Raw genomic sequence first — 24,389 nt, 5'->3', positions numbered from 1 at the left:
AAACAGTCCTTTGAAATATGGAATTGGTTTGCAGTGTTACCTATCCATAATTCATTGATAGAGGATAATGCGGACTTTTGCTTGTAACAGAATATTTTCACTGGGTTATTTAAGTATATTAACTAAATACTTCTTCCACCACTGTATTCTATCAAAAGATCCCTGCCATGAACAACCACAGACTGTATATTTTTGGTTTATTCATTCCGAAACCTCTGCTCTGCATTCTTTATACTAATTTGTTCATTATGAGCCGAGATGATGCTTTTTTTTTTTTTTTGTTTACTCAGTGCTAAACGTTTTGGTTCCAGTCTGTTGAATTATTCATGGTAGGTTCAGGACACACAACATGTGGCCTCTGCCACTGGCTGATGATCCAATTAGACTCTTTCTTTCAGCCATGTGTATTAACGTTGTTCACATTATGTGCATCTGTCTGTCTGTGTGTCTGTGTGTTTGTCTAAATTTGTCTCTGTGTGCATTTCTTTTTCCCAATAATTTCCCCACGCACCCACTGTGATTGGGCTCAGCTTTGCCCTCAATTCAATGCTTATCTTTTCTGACTGTGGGAAGGCTTATTTTTCGTTTCAGTGAAATATGTCTGGCTAACAAGCCTCTAACGAGACAGAAGGAGGGTCTGGGACATTGCCTGGATATGAGAGAGCAGCGAGTGCATAACCATGGTGCTCGTTAATTTTCAAGGGGAAACCTAATTTCACAGGAGCCGCATGGGAGATTTGGCTTCAGAGCACAGAGGCCGTTGCCTATGCACTTAACTGCGGCATCAGAATTAACTCCTGTTAAGTTTGCCGCATGCCACCAATGCAAGCAGGCAATTAGAGGGTCCATTTGGTCCAACAGCGAGACATTTGAATCCGTTGACAAAACTCACAGTACTAGGACATATGTGGCACACTGGCTTAATTGCTGTTTATCTCTGTTTACTGCCGTTTGTCTTATCTCTTGGTCCTTTATTTCTCGCTTTCCCTCTATCCTACTTTCCCTCAGGTTTCTGTGGTCAACGCATTGGATATGCAAGTTGTCGTGTCCACTGTCCCACCCACTTTAGTGGAAGAGCATAAGGAGGACCTCATTAAGTAAGACGGCATTTACTATGATTGAAATATTAATTCATTGATTTATTATGGACTGGAGCCTGTCCCAGCTGTCAGTGGCCAGAGGCAGGCTACACCCTTGACAGGTCACTACACTATCACAGACTGTGATTGAAATATGTCAGAAAAAATAAATTATCCTGTTAAATGTACATTTTTGTATAAATAAGTCAAGTCAAACCTTATTTTTACAGCCCATTTAAAACAACTGCAGTTGACCAAAGTTACAGTCACGAAACAGGTAAATACTAGGGCTGTCAAACAATACTTTTTTAAAACTGTGATTAATCCCATAATTTCAATAGTTAATAGGCATAAACTGTATTTTTATCACGTTTTCAATTCCATTATTTTACCTTACAAAAAAAAACAGTTTTGAAGTACATATTGACAAGTTAAAGCAATTCTTAGCAGATTATCTTGATTAAGGAATCAAATGATAGCAAAAAACTCCATGTGACTAGCATAAAGTGAGCATGTCTGTAAAAGGGAAACTCATGGGAACCAACAGAACCTATTTTCATTCAGATATGTTGATGTCAGAGGTTTAAGGGACCCCTGTGAAATAGCCATGCTGTCTGTCCATTGACAAAATTTAGCCTAACTTTGGAGCATTATTCAGTCCGAGATGCTAGCATGATATGGTTGGTACCACTGGATTCAGGTCAGGTCTAGTTTCATATGATACCAGAATAATCAGTCTAGCTTTAAAATTCAGCCCAGTACAACTTCTTAAAGTCCAAAATGTCAGCTGGTGATTAACGCAATTTAAACACGTTATGAACAGACCTTAATCGCATCACGATTGACATGCTTACGCTGAAAGCCCTAATAAATACAGAGGCAAGCAGCAATAGGAACATAGGAGAGAATAAATATAATGCAACACATCAAGGATAAGGCACAACAAAATATTAAATCAATTTCAGTTGTCAGTGTCAAATCAGTCATACACCAACAAAAACAAGTGGGTCTTTAGTGGCAACTTAAAGGTTTTTAATGTCTGAGCTGTAGTTGTTTGTGTAAGTAAGTTGTTTAAGAGTTAAGTAGCAGTGCTGGTAACAACCAAGAACATCTAATCAAATAAAGCAAGCTACTTGGGCTGACCCAAATGCTTTGAAGCCCCAATCATTCCCTTGTTAATAATAGTCCAAATCAGTTGTCGTGTGCTCCATTTTTCTATACCATTTCCCATAAAATCCCAAATAGCCCACAAATAAAGAAACAGTATTGCAACATAATTCATTATGCATCAATATTAATCAGGTATTCTCCGGCAAAGACACCTAAAGTTAATAATAGGCCTATTTTTGTGACCACAACAATTTCACCACCTGTGGCATCTTTATGCATATACTTGCATGTTGAAAAACTTAAGTGTCTGGAAGATTTGATGCCCCAAAACTGGTATTTGGGACAGCCCTAAAGCTATTGTGTCATAAGAAGGTGAACTCGACAGAAAATATTAGCCTTCCTACAGCAGCTTACCACATCTTTTATCCCACTCTCATCCGTGTAACATATCAATTCCTTGCCCTCTAATATTCCTTTTGCTAATTGATCTCGTGTAGAAGTGACACTGGAAAATTAATTGCATCTTTCTGTGCCGTGCTATGATACGAGGTGAACTTGGTTCAAGGTTGCACCTTCGTTTGCATATAAAATGATTTTCGAAGGAGTGACAAGTATGATTCAGCTGTTCCAGATGACAATATCAAATAAACAGGGACTAATAAGAATTAATGTTGGGTACAACTTGTCTGTTGTTGTTCAATAACCATTGACCAATCAATTAAGATCATGGATTAGCCAATGAGATAGTTGCATCTATCCTCCAGAGTCTGTTTTTCTGGTCCAAATTAATTAATGATAGAGATTCATAAAACATCTTTTGGAGCTCTCGGGGCACAGTGTTTAGTCTGATTAGTCAATCTGAAAGGCAAATGGGTGTTAATAGTTGTTTTTCAAGAGCTCACTGTGTGTCTCTGTCACACAAGTGACACCGCTTTTTAGGCTAAAACACACACATTAGTCAAGTTAAGCTCTTTGCAGTGATTTCATTTGAGAGGTCTGCGATTTTTTCACAGTGCTGGTGATCATCCAGGGCCATTTTACCTGAGTGCTCATACTGTTTATCCACCTTGGCAAAGGCAGGCAGCAAGGCTTTTCTTTATTGGCTGTAATTTGAGGTGTGGATTTCTCCCTGCCTGAAGGGGATTATCAAGGCCAAGAGCCCAGTGCAGAGAGGCAAAATGCACCCATACGGGACAATCATTGCCAGAATGAAGTACTTAAGATTGGTGGCTCTCATATTGCTTTAGGCACAGAGGTGCCAGAAAGGGTTGGAACCCAGATTTTGGCTTATATAAGTCTAAACATTAACTTCTTTTCAGTGTTTAGGCTCTTACTGCTTTCTTTAATAAGTTTGTGGGTTTGTGTTTGTTTCAGTATTCTTGAGCGCCACGTCCAGGACCAGATTCCAGGTGCCAAGGTGATTGTAGAATCAATCGGGCCGCGTCGTCATGGCGATGGCTTTGAACTAGAGGACTACAGTAAGTCGGACTTGATGGTGTACGCCATTGACCCGCTCACCAACAGGGCCATTTCGCCCAAGGAGCTCTTCAAGTGAGTGGGTGAATTTTATTACAGGAAGTACAGTCCACCATTTGTTTTAAATTGGTGTCCTAATGTCCCTGCTGTGCTGCATGTCTTCCCTGCAGTCTCTCTTTACCCTCCATCCATACAGTGACTCAGCAGGCTCCCCGTGGCTTCCTCCTCTACAGTGTGTCCATTTTTTTTCTGTCTTTACTTTCTGTATAAGACTTTGACTATCCTGCAGGTACACCAAATCTTTCATATGTCACAAAAAAGGAGCAGATAAAAGGGAGAAAAGGAGGAGGGAGGTTAGGGGAGGGACAAAGTGAAAGTGAAGCAGGCAATATCTCAATCAGTCCATTCAACCTGTCATGTCAGTGCCTGAAAGTGCTTGGAAATATGCCAGCTATACATTTTATCCCTTTTGTTTGGGGACACAGAGATAGAGAGATTTGTATGTGCTAAAACCCTGTTCGGCCACCGAGACGCCATGTTCACACGCTATTAAGACAAGCTAGAAAAAGAGCTTACAAGACACTTTTTTATCCCCTTAGAGGGAAAAAGTCCTTAGCTGGCACCTGAGGACAATCTCACCTTTCTCCTGTTCCTTGGCCCTTCTGTCAAAGCGATCAGACACCAATCTAAAAACGACAACTCCATCAGAGCATTAAAGTCATGGATCAATAGGAAACACCCCCTTCTGAGTCCTCCCCTTAGCTCTCTACCAATTTTGCGCTCCTGCTTGCCTTACATTGAGTTATCCGACACCATCTTCTGTCTTTGTTTCTCCTTCACCATGCCAATTCTGTTTTGTGTGTGGCTCCCTATGAAACCTCCCTCCTTCTCTTTGGAATAATATTGTGACAATATGAGTTCATTTGGAAATCCTCCACTGCGTTGTGTATGTACTGAATTAATTTATAGACATTATCCCAGTGTCCTTGACCATCAGAGGAGCACCTCAACTGTTTTTTAAGTGGGGGATAGAGGCTGGAGCAATTGAAAGTGTGGCACTAGTGTCATAAGAACAGTTTTTTTTCTAAAACCAGAACTAGTGACTGTCGCTGTTATCACAAGTGCCAGCTTTTAAGAGTGCAAGCTAATTTAAAAAGAGACTTACTACATCCCTGCTTTAATGTGAATCTGCTTCCTCAGATACAGATACTGTCAGGAAAATCATTTAAGGCTAGAGGAGAGAGGCTCTTTATTCATGCAGCACGTGTCTGACAATGTGGGGTAATTGCATGTTATATATCTGCGACTTTGCTGTCAGATCACAGAGGGAGAATGAGAAAGACAACATAGTGAGTGGATTCTTGCATTATACAGTGTCCTTACGCCACCTTGAATGCAGCGCTATACCATTTGAGCTCTCTGGAGGATAGATTGCCAGAAAGGCCAGTTGATAACCTTCATCTCCACTCATTCATTCACCTATAGAACAAAAATGACAGTAATTGGATGAGACAGAGCGCTCATTCCTTTGTGAAGCAAGATGTTTGAAAGCCACACTGGTTATTGTTACAAAGTAACATTGAGAGAATAGTGGGCGGATAGTTTGAATGCATGTTTAATTTACTACAATAGTGATGCAAATTCTGCCACAGGTCGGTAATTGAAACTCTGTAGACATTTGAATCAACACATTTTGAAACAAAGGTCGCACAGTATTTCATCAAATCACTTGCACTGTGGGATAAAAATACATTTCTATGTGCAGTATGCCGATGTTTAGTTGCATTTACATCTAATTGGTATAAAAAACCAGGCGCCACTGGCCTTGAAGTGATTGTCTCCCAGCAAATGAGATACTGCAATAGCAGATTTTTTTGGGGGAGCAAGCTGTAAACACAACATTGACATATCATCATCTTTTTAAGTTGACGTGGCACACTTGTTAAGGGAAGATCATACTTAAGAATTCAGTAGCTACAGATCGGCGTTGTCATTCATTTCAAAATATTTGCTTGCAGCTCCATTTTGGGTCTCTACCAGTTTCTGAGGGGAATATCTCACTCGTTTTTTACTGATCAGTGGTTGCTATCTGCCATCTACAATAAGTAGATAGTGTACAGTGTGTTTTATACAGCTCTTCCCCTGCCTGCTGCAGTAAAAACGACAACAATGAGAGTGAACCAAAACAGCTTAACAACGAGCTGGAACTCGCTATAAAGCTCACTAAAGCCAAGCTGCAGATTCATGAGCTAATTCTCTGTAGGTTCATCACTAAGAGCGGCGCTTTCACACTGACCCTGTTTAAACTTGTTTTTAAGATGTATTTTAGTGTTTCGAACTCAAGTGGACAGCCGAGTAATATCCATTCACGTCTGTATCTATTGTGCGTTTCCAGCTGTCTGCACTTTGATCCAGCCCTTTGATTTTGTTAATTCCTAAGTCAGTTATGCAAGAGGGTCAAGTAGCCCCACGCACACTTTTGCCAGTCATGTAAGGGTTTATGTCAGTACAGCTGGAGATATCGTGCTGTCAGCAGGATTCAACATGTCTCTTTACATAAGGCAAAATGATAGACGGTCACACACCACTTTGTCCAACTCGTCCTTAAATGGGAATGGTATAGAGAATTAGTGTGCTTTTGCTGAAACAACCACCACACCCTGCCTTAATGGCATTTTTTTTTCTTAACCCTTCATTCACCATTTAGAGCATACATATAACCAAATACAACAACACAAAGCAATAATATCGGGTTCAATATTGAATAGAAGAAGAAGAAAGCAACAACAATTATGAACATAAATATTCTTAAAAAAAAGAGTAAGGGAAATAAAATTCCTGTATGGTGCTTGTCAGGGATGCATTAGAGCATGTTAGTGTTTACATTACGAAGGATGGGGTCAAATGCATCCCATCGAAATGCAGCTCAGTGGTTACTTATACTTTACACTTGGGATCCGAACACCTAAGATGCATTTTAAATCAAGTTTAAACATGGTCACTGTGTCATTGTTTTCACATACTCATTTGATACATTATTATTAAGATTAAATATGATATTCAATAGTTTGCATGATAAAGATTAAGAAGATAACTGCTAGAAAACCACTTCATCTCCCATTCTCATTATGTGTTACAAATCACAGATTTCTCGATGGAAATGTGCTGGAAATCAACAAGGAGTTCCAGCCATACCTTGGCGAGGGGGGCCGCATCCTGGAGATCCGCTCTCCAGATATTGTGGCCAGTGTGAAGAAGGCGGCCCAGGCTGTGGGCTACACAGAGGGAGCTCTCCTGGCCCTGGCCATTATAATCATCCTCTGCTGCATCCCTGCCATCCTCATTGTCATGGTCACCTACAAACAGTGAGTAATCTCGCCTCAGTAATCATCGCTGGCTTCTGTAATCGATTAATCATCTTTAACCGGTTGTCAGGAAATTAAGAGGGAAATACATTTTAATTAAGCAGACTATTGTCTTGGGGGATATTGTGTTGCACTCAGTTTTTGCAGAAGCGTTTGGTCCTCACAGACAAATCAGATATTTATTGTTGGAATGTAAACCATTGTTTACATCCAGTACCCTGTGGCCTGTTAGAATAGAGTCAGCAAAACCACAAACAGCATTGTTGAAAAGTGTATTTGTCAAGTATTTAAGATAAATCGAGAGCACTTCTTGCTTGGTTGTTGCCTTTTTGTGTGTGTCTCTCTATCGCTGTCTCTCTCTCTCTCTCTCTCTCTCTCTCTCTCTCTCTCTCTCATCAGACATGCTGACTGCGCACTCTGCTGGGCTAATCTCCCTGCTCATGCTCTGTGAAAGCAGATTAATTAACACTCATTTGTGACAAATATCTACAGCCAATTGTGACCGTCACAGTGCGTCTTCACGCTACTTAATCATCTCTGCCTGACGCACACACAATAAACAGTGTCTGGCTTGCTCTGTCTCTCTCGCTCACGCAGACACTGTGTAATTTACAATAATATGATGCTTTTAGTTTAAAGCATCGCTCAGATTTTTGAGATGGTTGAACTCTCGGTTGGCAGAAGTCGTCTTCTTATCTCTTCTAATCGTCATTATGCTGCAAGTGTTCCACAAACGGTGATGTTTGGGAAGTGTTTATTCACAGCAGATGGGTGGAGTGGTTGTCCTTTTGCAAATGCACAGACCAAACACACACCAGAAAGCTGTTGATGGTGACATTAGCCCTAACGCACAAACTGTCAGAGCAGATGGTACTTTGTTGGTGGCGTCATTACTTTAGTAAAATGAAATGATTTAGGAAATCATTTTCTGCGTGTCAACATAACTTGCTGTTTGCCTAAATTTGGGAATGGACGTAATATTTAAAACATGAATCTGTTTATTCATGTGGAATAATTGAATTTTGTTGTGAATAAGTCATGGCGACATGAAGCATAGAAGATTCACTTAAGGAGAAAGCAGTGGCTACTTTTGCATGTAGCCCTGCAGTCACTGCTGGAGGCTTGAGTGCTTCCTACTTTGCATAGAAATTGAAGAGAACCTACAAAAAGTTTTCTCCTGTCTCTCCTGTTTTGTGGTTAAATAGATAAAGGTTGCATGTTATACAAAGATCTTTTGTTGCCTTTGTAATGTTCATTATTTAATTTAAAGTGTCTGTTCCCTCCCATCATTAAATACCTCCTATTAATACAATTGTATGGGGTAACCCTCTTGACAAACTATGTAATTACCCGACTTTTTTTGTCTCTTATCTTTCTCACTTCTGTCTCCTCTCCTTTCTTCCAAATCAAAACCTCTCACCAGGTTCAAAGAGTAAGTAATTATTCTTCTTCATGTTTTACAAGTGATTGCTCTTTCATTGCTTGAAGTGTGTGTGTATGTGTGAGAAGTACAGTTTCTCCCATCTTCATTATTCATTAGTTATTTAAAGACGAGTTGAATGTGTGAAGATGACGAACAAAATGCATGCTACAAGCTAATGCCACCCTTTTGAAATGTCTGCTAGCATCATGACATAAAGAAACACTGATTCATCTTGTAGGTTACAGAATGAATGTTTAATTTGGCAGTTTGGAACGGTTTCTCCTCATGTGGAAAATCTGATGAAATTGAAAAGGAAAATCAACCCAAAGTCAACAAGACACGTTTTTGCACTTATATCCTCTCACTAAACTCTAAGTTAACACTCTGTTATAACCTTGTTCCCCATCAGTTCTGCATGTGCATTAATGTTGGACCTACTAGCTTAAAAAAGTTTAATTGCCAAGAATAATTCAGGTAGTTGAAAACAAACAAAATCTTCTAACTAGCAGTAACGTAAATTGATAAATCTCAAGACTACTTTTTGTATGACTGTCATGGAGAAGTGCCAACGCTCTCTCAAAACTAAATGACAAAATAGGTTAAATTGTCATTGACTTCCTTACAATTTTAAACACATCCTGAACATTATGAAGCAGTAGCCGTTGAACTCCAAAACTATCTGGTTAAGTTTAGGAAAAAACATTGAGGTTTGCCATAAATAAACACTTTTTTCACTAACGTAATACATATCACTTGACATGCATCATATACAACACATCATATACATCCGTAGCTTAGCAAGCTACACATTCTAGCATTCTAGGCAACATTTTTATTAAAAGAAGTTGACTTTGGGACACAGAAATCGATCTTCTCAGTGCAAGTCCTGTGCTTTTCGACCCATCCATCACTGACAACATTACCCGGACATTGTTGCTTTTTATACTACAGCATGTCCCTTTCATCCTCAGCTCCTGTAATAATTATAAGAGAATGCCACCTCACTATAAACATAAACATGGGGCATGGTTGACCTATGTAACCATTTTCGGTGAGACTGATAATTCCAGGTATCTTTCTTCAAAAGAGACAGTCTTAGTTACAAAACTGTGCTGTTATAACTTCACTGCTCCCCTGCAATTTAAAACACTCGTGTCGAGCTTGAGTTGTTCTCATGCTTAAAGCATGTTTTTGATGGTAATACAGAAAGAAATGCTTACCTTAAAGTGAAAGGGTTGCTAGTACTGCCGATCCCGTTAAAAATCAACACCTGTGGCTCCATACAGCTTTCAGAGTAAACAAGTAGTTTGTTAAGACAGTTGAACAAGCTAACAAGGACCAGGTATTTATCTCAGGCGTTGGCAGAACAAGCCAGGACTAAATGGCAGTGAATGTTGGACTCGAATACAGTAGACACATGGTAATTACATTGACTAAGTTAAGTTTTTTTTTAAATTTTATTTCTGACCTTAACTATGCTACATTTACCTCATCTCAGTATATCATGTGATTCTTTTCTTATCCCCAACATCACTTTAGACGTGACTGAACATAACAGTAACTTTAGTTTTACCACCAGTAACATCGTGTGTGTCTCTCTTTTTTTTTTTTTTTAACATAAATGCCTTGTGAAAGCACATGGTTAATTTATGTAGAGACTTCATGCATAAGTGATGTGTCTGCTAACTTTTTAACCACACTGTTCTAGAAAAGAAGAGTTTAGTTTTAACTACATGAGACGTGAAAGAAACAAAGACTTGTGTTTTGGGTTGATTTTTCTTTTAATGTTTTGCGTGGGGTTTTTAGTTCTTCACATCTTTTTGCATGTGGTTTAGAAACCCGGATCTTGGTGACTATAAATGTTAACACTTTGCACAGGCGACAAGCAGAGTGTGCCAAAACTGCCAGGATTCAGATGGCTTTGCCACCGGGAGGGAAAGCACCTCCGGCGGGTGCTCCCACTGCTAATCTCTATGAGGAGCTCGGCGACAGCAGCATGTGAGTCAACCCTGACCCTTTATTATCTATTTCCCATCCCACCCATGATGAGCTGGTACTCTTGCTCTGCAGGTTGCTTTCTTTGAATTACTTAACAAAACGCAAATGCTGACAGTTTGAATGCTACTAGAACTGGTATTTTCCTGCGTTTTACACCAACCGCTGTCTAGGGTTCACATTTATATCCCTCCACTCTTCTTAAATAACCACCAGTAGCTCTGCATGTTGACCTCAGTCATCCCCTTACTGCAGCAAAGGATCGCCCTGCTCTCTGGCTTCCTACCTATTATTGACTTGCTGCAGCAGAGATTAGACTCTAGTTCATGTACGTATTCCTAATTTAATTACGTGCATTTTCGCATGACCCTCTCTCAAGGTAAGGGTGTGTTTTGGTAATAGAAACATATACAGGCTCTGGCCTTTGCTTCATAATTGTTTTTCATAAATTACCACTGTTGAATGCTTCCTGAGCTTGCCTTTATATCAAGAGTGTTTTGCCATTGGATTTCACCTTTCGTTTTAAATGCTACCTCGAACGTGTAATGAAATGTTAATGCTCGCTGATTAAATGAGGTTGAAACTGCTGCCCCGCTGGGTTTAATAATTGTGATTTACAGCATGTTAAAGAAATTGTGCTACTAACATCAAAATTGCTGTTACAAAAAAGAAAGAAAATGGAAATTTTAACGGTGAGCTGTAAAGCGCTTTTGCAATGTTTACAACAGATGTTGACCAGCACTCAAAAACAAGCCGAAGCTTTTGATTCTGTAGCAGGAGAAAAGCTCTCGTGGGGATTGTGTTGTTGTGTTGTGTCGAGCAACCCTTATACAGCGGTTATTTTCCAGTCTGCATTACGAACAAGAGGAGTTGGTCCTGTAAATAGCCCCATTAAAGGACTTTGAAACGCCATGCGTAAACTAAGTTTTCTATGCAGAACAGTGTGTGTGTGTGTGTGTGTGTGTGTGTGTGTGTGTGTGTGTGTGTGTGTGTGGTTTGTGTTTGTGCCAACAGTCCCGCATACTCTCCAATGCACACAGCAAATAAATCAGTACAGTATTGACATACCCTTGAGCTTATGCTTCAGCCACACCTCTGACATTTCTGCTTTAGTCTTCTTACCATCTGTCTGTGTTTCTATCTCCTCTATCATTTCTATTCCCCTGTCTCTCTGGATTCAGACTGCAGTAAGTAATCCCAAAACATATGACATCTGATGTCTATGATCAATATTATTTCGCCAATATGGCACAGGAGCAGAACCTTGTTTCCCCTCTTGCTTATAGCTTTTGCTGAGCGTATGTAGAGACTACACAGATACTGTTTTGGTATTTCGCCTTTACTCTTTTGGTGGGATCTTTTTTACTATTGATACCCTAGTGGATTATTGGCAAAGTCTGTTTTTGTTAATTGACCTTGGTGAAGTGCTAGCAGTTGGAAAGTTTTGTAGTTAGTGAAACCTTTTACCTACCCTGTAGGCTAGAAATGTGAAGCACCCTTTGTTTAGAGGTACTGAACCTCAATAGATACCTGTTATACTTTTGTAGATAGCTCTTACCTTCACATCTCTTAGTGTTGTGACTGTCTGCACTAATGCGTCCAACTCTGGTCGGTGTTGCTTATTTGTATTAAACAGTTTCTGACCAAAACCCTGCATATCTTGGGACTTTACAATTTCACTTTTAATATTTTAGAATACACGAAGAAATATTTAAACAATCACCATTTTAATTTGCCTTAAGATACAGCCATGTGTCTGTTGAAGCTGTGCAGACATCCTGAGCTACAGTTACAATACTTAAACCGGGATGAACCAACAAGCATTAATTAAAGCTAAGATTAATTCTAATCAGAGTTTAGTAAAACTAGGTTTTAAATGAGTAAATACAGATTTAGAATTAATCAGAGCTATGTGGCACCATTGAAAATCAATGAAACAGTATTGCTAAATCATAGATTTCAAAAGAAAAGAAAGCGTACAACAGCATTTCTGTCAGTCACTGCCATGTTTGACAGTTGGCCCAATCTTCCTGTTCAGCTGAAAAACGGTTTCCTTGTTGAACCGCTATCTTTACAAAAACTCATCATCATCATCATCATCCTCATCATCATCATTGCAAAAGTCAAGTGGGTTGAGTCTGTCTAAACTTTCTTTAAGGAACTTGATTGTTTTGCCCTATCCATCTCAAAAAGGCAGCCACTGAAGTTTTGGTGCAACCGAATTAAATTTAATCAAGGTTTACAGAACAAACCAAACAGAGATTTAAAGATAGGTTTAAATTTAAGCTAGTTTTAATTTGGTTTTAAAGTTTGGTGCAACAGAATTTAAACGTAAGCCATGATTTAATTCAATTAAAAATTAATCCTTGTTGGTGTCATCCAGCCTCTTAGATTCTTAAACAGTTGAGATGCAGGAACAAACGATAGCCGAGATGCTTTTCCCTCAACATTTTTCCCTCACTTTGCTAAACCTTAGACTATCAGTCTTCACCTGTTTCAAGTCTTTTTTTCTTCTTCACCTCCACCTTTTACTGGGGCAGGGCTAAAAAGTCTGTCATGGAGGAGGTTGACCACCAGAGGATTCTTAGCACCTTTGCCTGTCGCGCCATTGCAGCCCGCGGCAACGGAACGCTGCACGTCAACTTGCCCAAGTCAGAGAGCAACGTGACCTTCTACTCTGACCGCAACCCACTCACCACTCAAAATCCCGTGTATGAGGACAACAGCCCCCTCGGCAGTCCCACACGGGGGGAGAGTCCGTCTAAAAAGCGGTTCTCCTTTTCTCCCTCACACTCACCGAGGTCAGAGGGTGCCTGGTCCATGCCTGCTCGCATTCACAGCGGGCTGTACAGTTACGAGGCGCCAAGGAGACAAGCTCTTATGGATCCGGATGACTGGGAGTTTCAGATACTCCAAGCGGCCATTAGCGGCAGGCAAAGGATGGAGAGTTTGGACACATTGGACCTGAGTGGGAGCACGGAGACCAAGTTGTCAGTCCGTGAGCAGGCCAGGCAGTTTGAGCAACAGGCCTTCCAGGAACAAAAGTCAAACAGAGGCTCCCAGGGCTCCCTGTCCTCCATCATTGTCCGGGATAGAGACAGCGATGACATGCTGGAGCTGACCTCGGAAACTCTGCTCTCCGTCATGGATTACTCCTACAGCCCCACTTCTGTGGGCAGGGATGTGCCCCCCAGCATTATCATCACTCAGGGAGATGACTCATGGCCTCCGGCAAGCCAGAGACCAACTCCACCTCTCCTCAGGAAGTTTAGCACCAGCATCTCCAGCTACATGACAGTTCAGCCTTGTCAGATCACTGTGGAGATCATACCGGACCCACCGGAAAACCCGCCACCTCCTCCTCCACAGCGACATCCACCTCCCCCATCCACACCTCCTCCCCCCCCATCCATCCCACCTTCTCCTCCACCTTCACCTTCTTTTCACCTTAAACCACAGTATACCCCTAACTCCTCTCCTCCTCCTGCCAATAAACAAGTTGCGCCCCCTCCTCCACCTCCTCCACCTCTCCCTCCCCCACCCTCACCTGCTATCAGCGACCAGTCTCGCCCAGTTGTGCAGTTTGTTCCAACCTCTCTGCCACCCCTGTCCTCGCTCCGCCCCGTCTCGGAACGAAAACACCCTCCTCCTCTTGACCCCACACAGAGTGACGTCGGCAAGAAGGAGCTCAAAGGGATCCTGAAAAACATCCAGAATCTCGCCGACATTGAGAGGTCTGTTGCCAACCTGTACAGCCAAGTAGACAAAACTTGCAAGGTGCCCAAGTTTAACAAGAAACCACAAGTGACTGAAGAATCAGAGGGTTCTAACAAACCGCAGAGCTCTGATCCCTGGGATGAGCAGAGCACGCCAAAAACAACCAACTCCAGCTCTGCAGTCCAAATCAACTCCACAACAAGTATGAACTGTGCTGAAAATGGAACGAGTGAACTGAACATGGCAGCAGACGTTCAACAGACAAGCCAATTGAACTCGAGCAGCCCAAACACTACTGAGCACTTTTCCTCTCAATCCACCGTGTTCTGACTTTTTCTCTTTGTCTCCACACTCTCATTATTTCCATTTATACACATCCATGCCTGTTTGTCTGTTGTTTCAGAATACTTTTTTTTTTTTTTTTTCACAGTTGGTAGTGTTTTATATAAGCTTTAGCTTTCGTCAAAGAATTTTTGACTGTGGGAGTATGTCACACAAAACACTTTTTTACTTGATATTTTGTGTGGAAATCAAATTTTAGTGCCACCTGCCAAGAAATGTACTCAGCTCTGCCACTTTCACTGTACAATATGATTACAGGCTTGCATTAGGACATAAAAAGGCTTACGTATACAGCATCAGTTTGGCTCATTTGCATGTTTTAATTATCTGAACTGCTGTGAGATATATGATAGTGTCAAGCGTACCCCTGAGTTAATAGATTAGTAATTTCATCATGTTGTAAGTATGTTATTTCAGTTCATAATCCTAACATTAACATTTCATGACCAAAGCTACTTTAATTAAATTATACTAAACACCAACATTTATAAATCCCACAACCCCGGGGTCTGTTTCCTGAACCATTTGCTGGCTGCATACTGCTGATTTTAAAATTTGTTCTCTTACTTCTTCACATGAGATAAGAGCATGAACATTTCGGTTGCTGTTGCTTCGTGCAGAATCCAAATTAGGCAAAAGGAAAAAAAATATAATGTTAGACGTTTTCTCAAATGAGGGGAAATTACCATAACTGTTAAGAATTTTCCAAAGGTATGCAAATGCTATGAAATGAGCTTCAGAGTCTTCAGGAGGGATGATCGCATATTTGTTGATGAAACATATTTAAAGCTTTGTTGCAGTGACTTAAGCTCACATAATATATGACATTATTTTTTGGTGTATTTGACAGGAACTAAGCACAGTTATGAATGAATGTGAAATATGAATGTGCCAGATGTAGGATCCCATTAAAAAAAGAGACTAATTGAAATGACTAATTGTCATACCCAGCCCCCGAGCAAAGGAAAAATAAGTGAACAATAAACATATAAGGAGTGGGAATCACCAGAAGGCCCCAGGATATGATATTATCATGATACGATAATATCACGATACTTTAGATATGGTACTATTGCAATTTTACAGTGTTCTCCACAGAATTGAAATCTTTGTGTAGCGGTAGCTGATGACAAGGGGTGTCAACAAACTTTCCAGGCTTCTCTTAATCTTTTGTGTCTTTCTTTTTTTTTGTATCATTTTGTGTCTCCTCTTCAAATTTGGATGTTTTAGTGGGTCCTTGAATACATCGCAGGCGCAATTCTTCATTGATTCTTTTTTTTCCTCAGCAGCAGTTTGTGGAGTTTGAGTCATGTGGTGGATAATTGCTTTGTTGATCTGGTAAGAGCTGATCAGATAAAATCAATGGATGAGATATTCAGAGAAAATTGAATGCAAAGTTTTAGGTCCAGTGCAGTTAAAGATTAAGTTTCACTTTCACTGCATCTGTTGTTCTGCTGCTCTGTCCGTGCCCAGAGTATGCTCTGCACTCCAGGATTGTGATGCAGTGCATATACAAATCGTATATATGTTCCATTAGCACTCATAATGACCAATCCAGCTAAAAAAAATAAAAAATCAATATGTGGCGGCACATGTGTTGATTGTGGTGGGCCACCACAAATAAATGAAAGTATTATCTTATTTGAACTGTAAATTTTGTCCCGAAAGAAAAAAATGTCAATATCTGTTTTGTCTATTAAGGTGTAAAGATTAAGTTTCTCAGTTCAGTCTTTTTTATTTCAACAAAATGTGTCTTGTGGGAAAAAAAAAGCAATTGATTTAGAAGGTTACGAAAAGTTTAGTTTGTATTTGTAATCTTCGTAGAATCTATAACTGAGATTTGTGTGTCTATATAATATTGCCACATAAAATATAATTTTTCCTCTTACAATTTATTTCCCCATCCACATTACATAAAATGAAACAAGTTGGATATTATACAAAGGCAGGCAACTGGAAATCCTTTCATTTATATGTGAAACAGCTGAATGCAGATACGACAGGGTCAGGCACTTCTGAGTGAAAAGATCTTCTTATGTTGGTTGAAGCGGCGGCTATAAAAATACATCGACTGGGTTCCCTAGCAGGCTCATGTTGAATGAAGAGAGCCAACCTCTGGGGGAGCTGTCTGTTCACATGTCTGCAGAGATCCTCTCAGCATGATAAAGTAGTCACTGTGATGTTCGGCTGCACACTCGAAAAGGCTAATTAGAGAACCAATCAATCGTTAACTAGGGCCGCTACCGGTGGGACTGTCAACTACTGTTACCCTCTCCTTTCCTTTTCCATCTCTTTGACCTTCTGCCTGTCCCATTTGTCTGTGTTTCTCTCTCCTGCTGTAGTTAGTTCTAATACTTTCCAATCCTTGGCCTCTTCTTGTTAATCTTTCCTTGTGGTTCTCGGGAGATTCTATTACCTTCTTTCCTCTCATTGCAATGCGGCCCCTGTCCCCGTCTCTCTCCCTTTTTCTGCTCAGGTTTTTTATCCTTTCTTTCTCCCACATACCCTTCATGTGTTTGTTTCACCCTCCTCGCCCTAAGGCGAATGGTCTTAGCATACCTCCCTTCCAGAGCAATATAATGTTTGATTCATCACACGTTCCCCTGATGGGCAGATCGAACGCCTACTAATTCTGTATTCCATGTTCACTACATGGGGTGATCTCTTTTGTAAAAAGGCAAGCAGCTCACATGCTGTTTTTTTTTTTCATTTAACCCAAATAGGAGACAGCCTTAAGGGATCGTATTCTTTATGTTCCATTTTTACATCAGTTTTTTGTCAAACTCTTTTGTCCTGATTGATAATGCAGTGCAGTATCAGACAGAATTAAAGTGTTATATTAGGTTTAATAATTAAAGTAACTCAAAACTTTACTTCCAGAGAAATTTTCTAAAGAAAAGTTACAGAATTGTGGCTCAAAATGACAAAAATTGAGATAAAGTTAACAACAAGAGTATGTTTTGAGAAGAAACCTCAAAATGACACTGACTCAACAAACCGCATCTCAGCATGGTGTGTTCAAGAAAATACTAACCATATGGTATACAAAAGATTAGGCTGTGATTAATGTGCATGCACACACAAAATGCTGATCAGAGAGATTCATAGCTGCATGAAAATATCCATCTGCTCTTACACCACTTTCTAGATTTAGTTTTTGTTACAGGAAAAGTTCAACATTTGGGGGAATATGCTTATCATCTTTCACACTTATAGTTTGATGAGAGAAGCAATGCCTTTCTCCCATATGTGTGGTAAATATGAAGCAAATCAATCACAAGAAAAAATGTTTATGTTAAATGTTTCTGCAAACCTCAGTTACATTTGTACATTATTTAGCAGGTATAATGAAACTTGACGTTTCTTAAAAATGTTGGGATGAAGGTGAGGTTAAATCTGGTGGTACAAACGATGCTGGTAAAGCAGGGGTGGGTCAGTAAAATACACTAGGTTCAGTGCTTCAAACATTGCTGGGAAATGCTGTGTTAAGTCAGTGAAAAACATCCAGTTTGTGGCACAAATGCCATAATGTGTCGGTGAAAAACACCCAGGTTTGGTGCTACAAACTCTGCAGAGGAACATTGCGATGTGCAGCTAAAAGCACTCAGGTTCTGTGGCACAAACACAGCAATGTGTTGGTGAAAGACATCCAGATTTGGGGCCAGGAGCACTGATGGAAATGCCCGAAGGGTCGCCAAAAGACAACTGGTGCTGTTTGTTGGTTTCAATCAGTGGTCTGCAGCTTGGCAAGTGTCTCAGGTGTATTCAACATGCAAATATATCACATTTTTAGTTTGCAGTCTGGCAACTGACTTGTATGATGCTATAACCAGCAGCCCGATATCTTAGTGTAGCACAAAGAACAAAGAACCAGCTAGCTCTGGTCACTAGTTTAATTTACACTTTAAATGTGTATCATCTTAATCTCCGCAGTCTCATTTTCAGCAAGGTTAAGTGTAGTTCCGAAAATGTTGAACAATTCGTTTTAACTAATTTCTGTTACAATGGTTTGGGTGCATTTGTTTTTTGGTTAAGGTGTTTGCATCAGCAGAATAATTAAAGATCTCTTTATTTTCTGCTTAAAAAATATACAGTAAAAATGTAAAGCTAGTCATTTATGAATCCAGAATCACATTACTGTTGTAGATATAATCTAGCTCTTTAGAATTCAAGTCATGCTTAAATTCTGAGCTCACCTCTCTCACCTCTTTTGCTACAACATTACCTTATCACCAATCTCCCCCCGAGTCTCCTCTTGTGCAAACTTCCCACGGCTGCTGTCCACTGGGCCATTTTTCTTGATGTTGCATGGAGCAGCAGCAGCCAGCAGCCAAGCCAACAGGCCATCCATCAGATCCTACTCCCATCATCCACTCTGCCTGGGAGGTGTGGCCATATGGCTGTGCCCTGTCCCCTGGTCTCTGCTCATAATAACAGATTACAGCTCTCCAGAGGAAGCTCACATCATTGCTTGGCCATATATCTGAGTGTGAAAGTCGTCATTATTTATGGGTCCAGACAGGTTACAGTTGTACGCTTGTGAAACTGGAGGGTTGAGCCGGGCTGCTCCATTACTCGCCATTTCTCATTGACTTGTACTGAATGCGCTATAGATGCACTGTTGTCCTCAGGATCAGCTCTGAGTTATTTCTCATGTGCTTGATGGAGTGACATTCCTGAGATTTACTAACTACAAAAACATTGCCGCCTGCTAAAAGAAAATAGCACATTATGACGAGATAACCAAAGACAATTTTACTAACTTTCTTTGAGTCATTAATTCCTCCCTGAATCACAATGTCCTTTTCATATCTGCTAGAAGATGCTCAAGATATGTCTGTATAAACACTGACTTCCAATCTTCCAAGCCTCTCTGATATTTGCATTTATTGTAACTTTTTTTTTCCCTCCCTGTTTGGATGAGATAACGTGGGGGAAAAAACAGCCCACACCAGCACGATAACATTGTGGCCTTAGGCACCCTTTTTAAAACTGAACAATATCTGCAACTCTGTAATTTAACACATAAAAATGCACAGTAAGTAAAGCTGCTATTTCCTCACTGGTCAGCAGAATGTAGACCCGCTAGTCCTGTAGATTTAACATTTCATTTATCTAAAAGCATTTGAAATGTTGCTGTCAATCCATATTCATTATTTGTCTATTTTCCACCCCCTTCCGCGGCACTCAGGAGGCGAGGCTACGGGAGACAGGTAAGCATTCCTGTTGTGATATGTTTTTATCTTCTTGTCGCACCGAGACATTTTGTCACTCTCAAGGCAGCTTGAGGCAGCTTATATCCTATTATTCTTATCTACAACTCACTTGATGGAAAACACTGAATGAGATTAAGATGAGATCCTGGTGATAGGACTTCTAAAACTGACATTACAGTTTCAGTTTGATTCGAAAGTCTGTTGTATTCCTGCAGTGTTCCTGTCAAATGGTAGATAAGCATTCCGATGAGTTTTTCTCCTGTGGTGGAGAAAAACTAATCAGGGACCAAACAAAGTGAATATTTGACATTAAACTATTTTTTCGTCACCTTCAAATAATCTATGAACCGTCAGCATCTGACACAAGCAGGATGGTTTTTTGTTTGTTTTATTGGTGCCTTTCCTTCCTTTTTTCATTGCTTGGCTAACATCTTCCCTCTTTAACCTTGCTTTGTTACCATTAATATTTAGTAAATCTTTTCACCTTCCTCTGAATTTGTGTATAGCATAAGCCCCTTTTACACAGAGTTTGTGCTATAGGGCTGCAACAATTTCCCTTCTTTGTGCTGCCTTTTTATTTTTACGCAGAACCAAACAACAGCAGCAGCATTCCACTCCGGTGTGTGATCCTGCACAGCACGCCGGCATCTTGGAAGCAAAAGAGGCGTAATGCCTGTGACGTTAAACATAACAGGGTGACATGTAAGATATAGGTCGGCAGTGCTTTATAAACAGTAACAATGGTATAAAATGGCAATGTCAATCATTTACCTACCCTATTACATAGCAGCTGATCTCATCCTCCGCTTGGAGGGTAATGCCCGGGCCACACTGCGTGCATGAGCAGCATGTGTGCGCTACAAGACCTGTTGAAATTTTTTTGGTGCCCATGTTAACAGGTTAGAGCAGCCACATTGCCAGTGGGCTCAGGTGCAGCTCAGGTGCAGCTCAGGTGCAGCTCAGGTGCAGCTCAGGTGCTGCTCAGCTGCTGCTGCTCAGCTGCTGCTGAGCTGCAGCACATCTAGAGATTTTGAGTCTTATGTTTTTTTTCCTTTTGATGCATGTGGTTTTCAGCAAAATAGACAGTAAAATGGTGCTTTAATAATCATATTGGCATTACAATGCCTGTCACTCCAGTTTCAATGTCTATATCTGTCACAGACATGGAGAAATACAAACAAGTATATCTGTTTTACTCAACCTTTTCTGTTGAGCCCTCTCCATTTCTAAATAAAAGCCCTCCGACAATGTTTCTGTCAACAGAATCCTGCCACGTGTTAATACAAAGCTTTTTGTTGTAAAATATTTGCATGATAGTGAGGTGTATTATGCTCTGTTTATATGGTAATAGTGTTGTTGACAATACAGTGGCTTACATGGCTTTATAAATAAGTGGTGTATCAGCTTTTAATTGTACAATAGAATAGAATAACAATATACTACAATAGTTGTAGTGGCTGCTCTGCAGCAATGCCGCAGCAACAACGCTGTCTGTGTGCAACATGCATGTGTAGGCCTCAGAAGTTCAGCGACGTAGCCTTTATGTGCTGCTCACTCATGCAATGTGTCCTGGGCATAAAGAGCTCCTAAAACTCATTGTTTTCCCAATTTGCTACATTTTTGGTCTTTGTTCTTCTTAGACCCATGGTGGGTCACGCACATAACATGGCACTGACATGTCAGACTAATCCCGCCCATAGTGTTGTCCTGCTGGCTGTCCTTTTTACACAGATTTCTATTCAACACTCTTTCTATATCTGCTGCTGTCTTAAAGGTGAGACAGCTCTGTCCCCCCATTCCATAGTTGCATCTTTTATACAAAATGGCGAGGCGGCATAACATTGCAATATTACCACCTTGAGCAAACTGTGTAAAAGGGGTTATATACATGAGAGATGCCTGCAGTTCCTGGCTTTAAATTTTAAATGTGTTGAGTGAACGCTTCCTTATGTTTGTGTCTCTCCTGACCCCCCTTCCTTCCATTACCTTATCCTTCTTCTGTACAAATCTTTGGCAGCAACAGCAACTGCTGAGGCCATCTCTTCTGAGACCTGAGGTAGAAACACTCCTGCTTTTCTTAATTCACAGGGATTGTAGTAATTCTGCTGTATTCTCACCCTGTGTGCTGCTGCTGCTCTTCTTCTTCAGTCTTCCTCCAAGGAGTGCTGACCAATTTTTCTCTTCCTCTGGAATGCAGGAGCTCTCCATGGAGTCAGGTATCGACCCAGGCCAGGACTACTATGCACAAGACTACTATAATTACGACCAAGGGTGAGCATGCAGTCTACTGATCCTCTCATCTCTCATCAGTCTTACAATAATCCATGAAAGCGATCTCCACCGGTTCATTTAAAGCTAAAAAATTACATCATTAGGACTTATTTATTGTGACCTTGCTTTCCAGCTCCCATTTTATGGGGTCCTTGAGGAAAGTAGAGCATTTAAAGAAGTTCAAAATAAAATGATGAGCATAACTTGTGCTGCCCCTTCAGCTGTACATAACATCCTGAGCGTTTACTCTCTCTACTCCCATCAAATGAGATCAATTATGTCGCCTTGAATCGGGCACCTGAGAGTGTGAAAGTGTTTTCCCATGGTTTAATAGAAAGAGGGTGATTTGGCTTGCTTGCTACATAGTCCATATGGTCTGAAGAGGAAAAACATGGAACTCAAAGCCATAACAGCTGCTGAGAAATTGTTATTCATTAAATGCTCCCACTCTATGACAGGTGACTGTGGGGAATTACAAGAAGCTTTTACACCTTACAAGCTTAAGAGAAAATCTGACAAATGTTAAAAACTGTCCATATTAAGATGATGTGTTTTAATTGCATCTGTAGTTACTCACCAACTTACCTGGCGTGGTCTTTACTAAGTCTAATTACCTCAGCTCACGGTGTCTGAATCACACCAGTCTTCATTTGTGAGAAGCTGTAATTATATTTTAATAGTATGCCACTAAGTTCATTGTAAAAGCTGCTATTGCCGATGAGTGTACCGTCCCTTCAACTGGTGCCTTTGATGTGTTTCTGTTTTCACTGAGGGGAACACTTTAAGAGCGGTCAAGCTTTTAATACAGCAGTCACCAGACCGTGTGGTGAGTCGCCCTGGCATGTTCAGAAGGACACAAATTGCCATCGCCATCTTTGTTAATTCAGTATGGTAGAGTAAGAAGAATAATTTGCATGTTCAGTGTCAGTGATCCAAGCTAATTGAAGCTATCTACCACACCATTGTAGACAAACTAATGGTGGATGATATTTTGAAATATTAAAAGCATGAAATTTAAAAACAAAAGATAAATGATTAAATCTACTCTTCTTTGTCTTTCATTTTAATGGGAGTTGGCACAGAATAAAAGTGCATTCTGCTCTCTTTAGCAGGGTGTGGTTGAATAGATGGTCTCATTTAACACTCCCCTGATGAAAGCCGTATAGCCAAACATGCTCTGGAATAAAAAACAGCACATTGGAGAGGAGTTATGCAACCTGATTTTATTCAGTATTTTAATAGGCTTTTAGGCATTACTTATTACTCCACTGGTTTTCGTCTCAGCATGTGTTTGTAATTTATGAGACCCCTTCGACAAACATGGGCAAATGTGTACTAAATTTATTTTTGGAAACGCTCTATCAGCTTCTGCAACTTTCTTTCTCTCCATTATATCCTTCCAAATTCAAAAAGCGATTTCTAGCAAGTGCAGCAAATCACCACAGCAATTACTGCCTATCTGATGGAAGATATTGCCAAATCTCAGAAAAAAAAACAAAATCAGTAAATGGGGCCAGCCTGATATAGTAGAGGAAAATTCAGGATATGAAGATGACAACATTTATTAAAACGAACCATTAACTTGTTCCTGCTGATGCCTTCTGGTTCCCTATAAAAATGATTAAACGAAAGCCAAGTATTTTTCATATTCTTGTGACTCTATTCCTCAGGTATGACATTCCTCAGTATGGCAGTCGGAGGAGGCTGATAACTCCCATGTATGATGAATATGGGGAAGTGATCATGGAGGATGATGGGTATTACTACAGTCCTCATGGCCCTGAGGTAATACTTTTAATTCGATTTGAATTTTTATCCTCTCGGTGTTGCCTTAAATGTCCCATATTGTAAAAAGTCAGATTTCATTTTTTTTCATTTTTTTTTTTTTTTTTTTTTTTTTAATTACAAAGCAGGTACATATATCTATAATGTGAAAGTATCAAAACACTTAACCCAAGAGAAATGCACACATCTTATTTACAGTGACTGTACCTTTAAATGAGCCATCAGGACTCCTGTGATGTTGTGATGTCAAAACACAATATGAAGGGAGAAGCTGTCACTACAATGCACTTATAGTCATTTTACAGCTGTAATGACGGGACTCTCTAAAAACACTGTGTTTCGCCCAGACGGTTGTGGTTTTTTCAGGACATATAGTAGTTTCAGGGACAGTTATGTAACATTAATAAAAGTAATTTAGGTTACAACTTTTAATTTTCATGTTGTCATGTTAAAATGTGCTACAGGTGCGTCATATAATGTGCCATGAAAATACTGGATGAAAATTACTGACTAGCTCATGTTATCTAACTGTTAGGAAGCTAACTTTGCACTGACCAGCCTCGTTTGCAAACAAAGAAGTTGGACTGTGTCACAGAATGGGTTTCTTTTA

At 40.2% G+C, this 24,389-nt stretch overlaps 1 protein-coding gene across 4 annotated transcripts in view; it reads left to right on the top strand.

Annotated features, from left to right (window-relative positions):
• Window positions 1-24,389, top strand: part of LOC121954395 (protocadherin-15-like) — a 255,337-nt gene that overhangs the window by 227,133 nt on the left and 3,815 nt on the right. For 2 of the 4 annotated variants that reach the window (XM_088086314.1, XM_088086312.1), the window contains 3 exons: window positions 1,009-1,097; window positions 3,564-3,740; window positions 6,812-7,085. In XM_088086314.1, the coding sequence (XP_087942440.1) occupies window positions 1,009-1,097; window positions 3,564-3,740; window positions 6,812-7,034 (489 nt within the window). In that variant the 3' untranslated portion in view covers window positions 7,035-7,085. Of the gene's footprint in view, window positions 1-1,008; window positions 1,098-3,563; window positions 3,741-6,811; window positions 7,087-10,331; window positions 10,452-19,698; window positions 19,721-21,740; window positions 21,780-21,920; window positions 21,995-23,664; window positions 23,780-24,389 lie in introns of those variants that run through there. The other 2 variants (XM_088086315.1, XM_088086313.1) reach the window with 2 other exon arrangements.

This window comes from Plectropomus leopardus, chromosome 13 (assembly GCF_026936395.1).
Source record: "Plectropomus leopardus strain MGB_pleo_1.0 chromosome 13, ASM2693639v1, whole genome shotgun sequence".
Lineage (NCBI taxonomy): Eukaryota > Metazoa > Chordata > Actinopteri > Perciformes > Serranidae > Plectropomus > Plectropomus leopardus.
The sequence above is the reverse complement of the archived record's forward strand: the minus strand, read 5'-3'. Positions and strand labels throughout refer to the sequence as shown.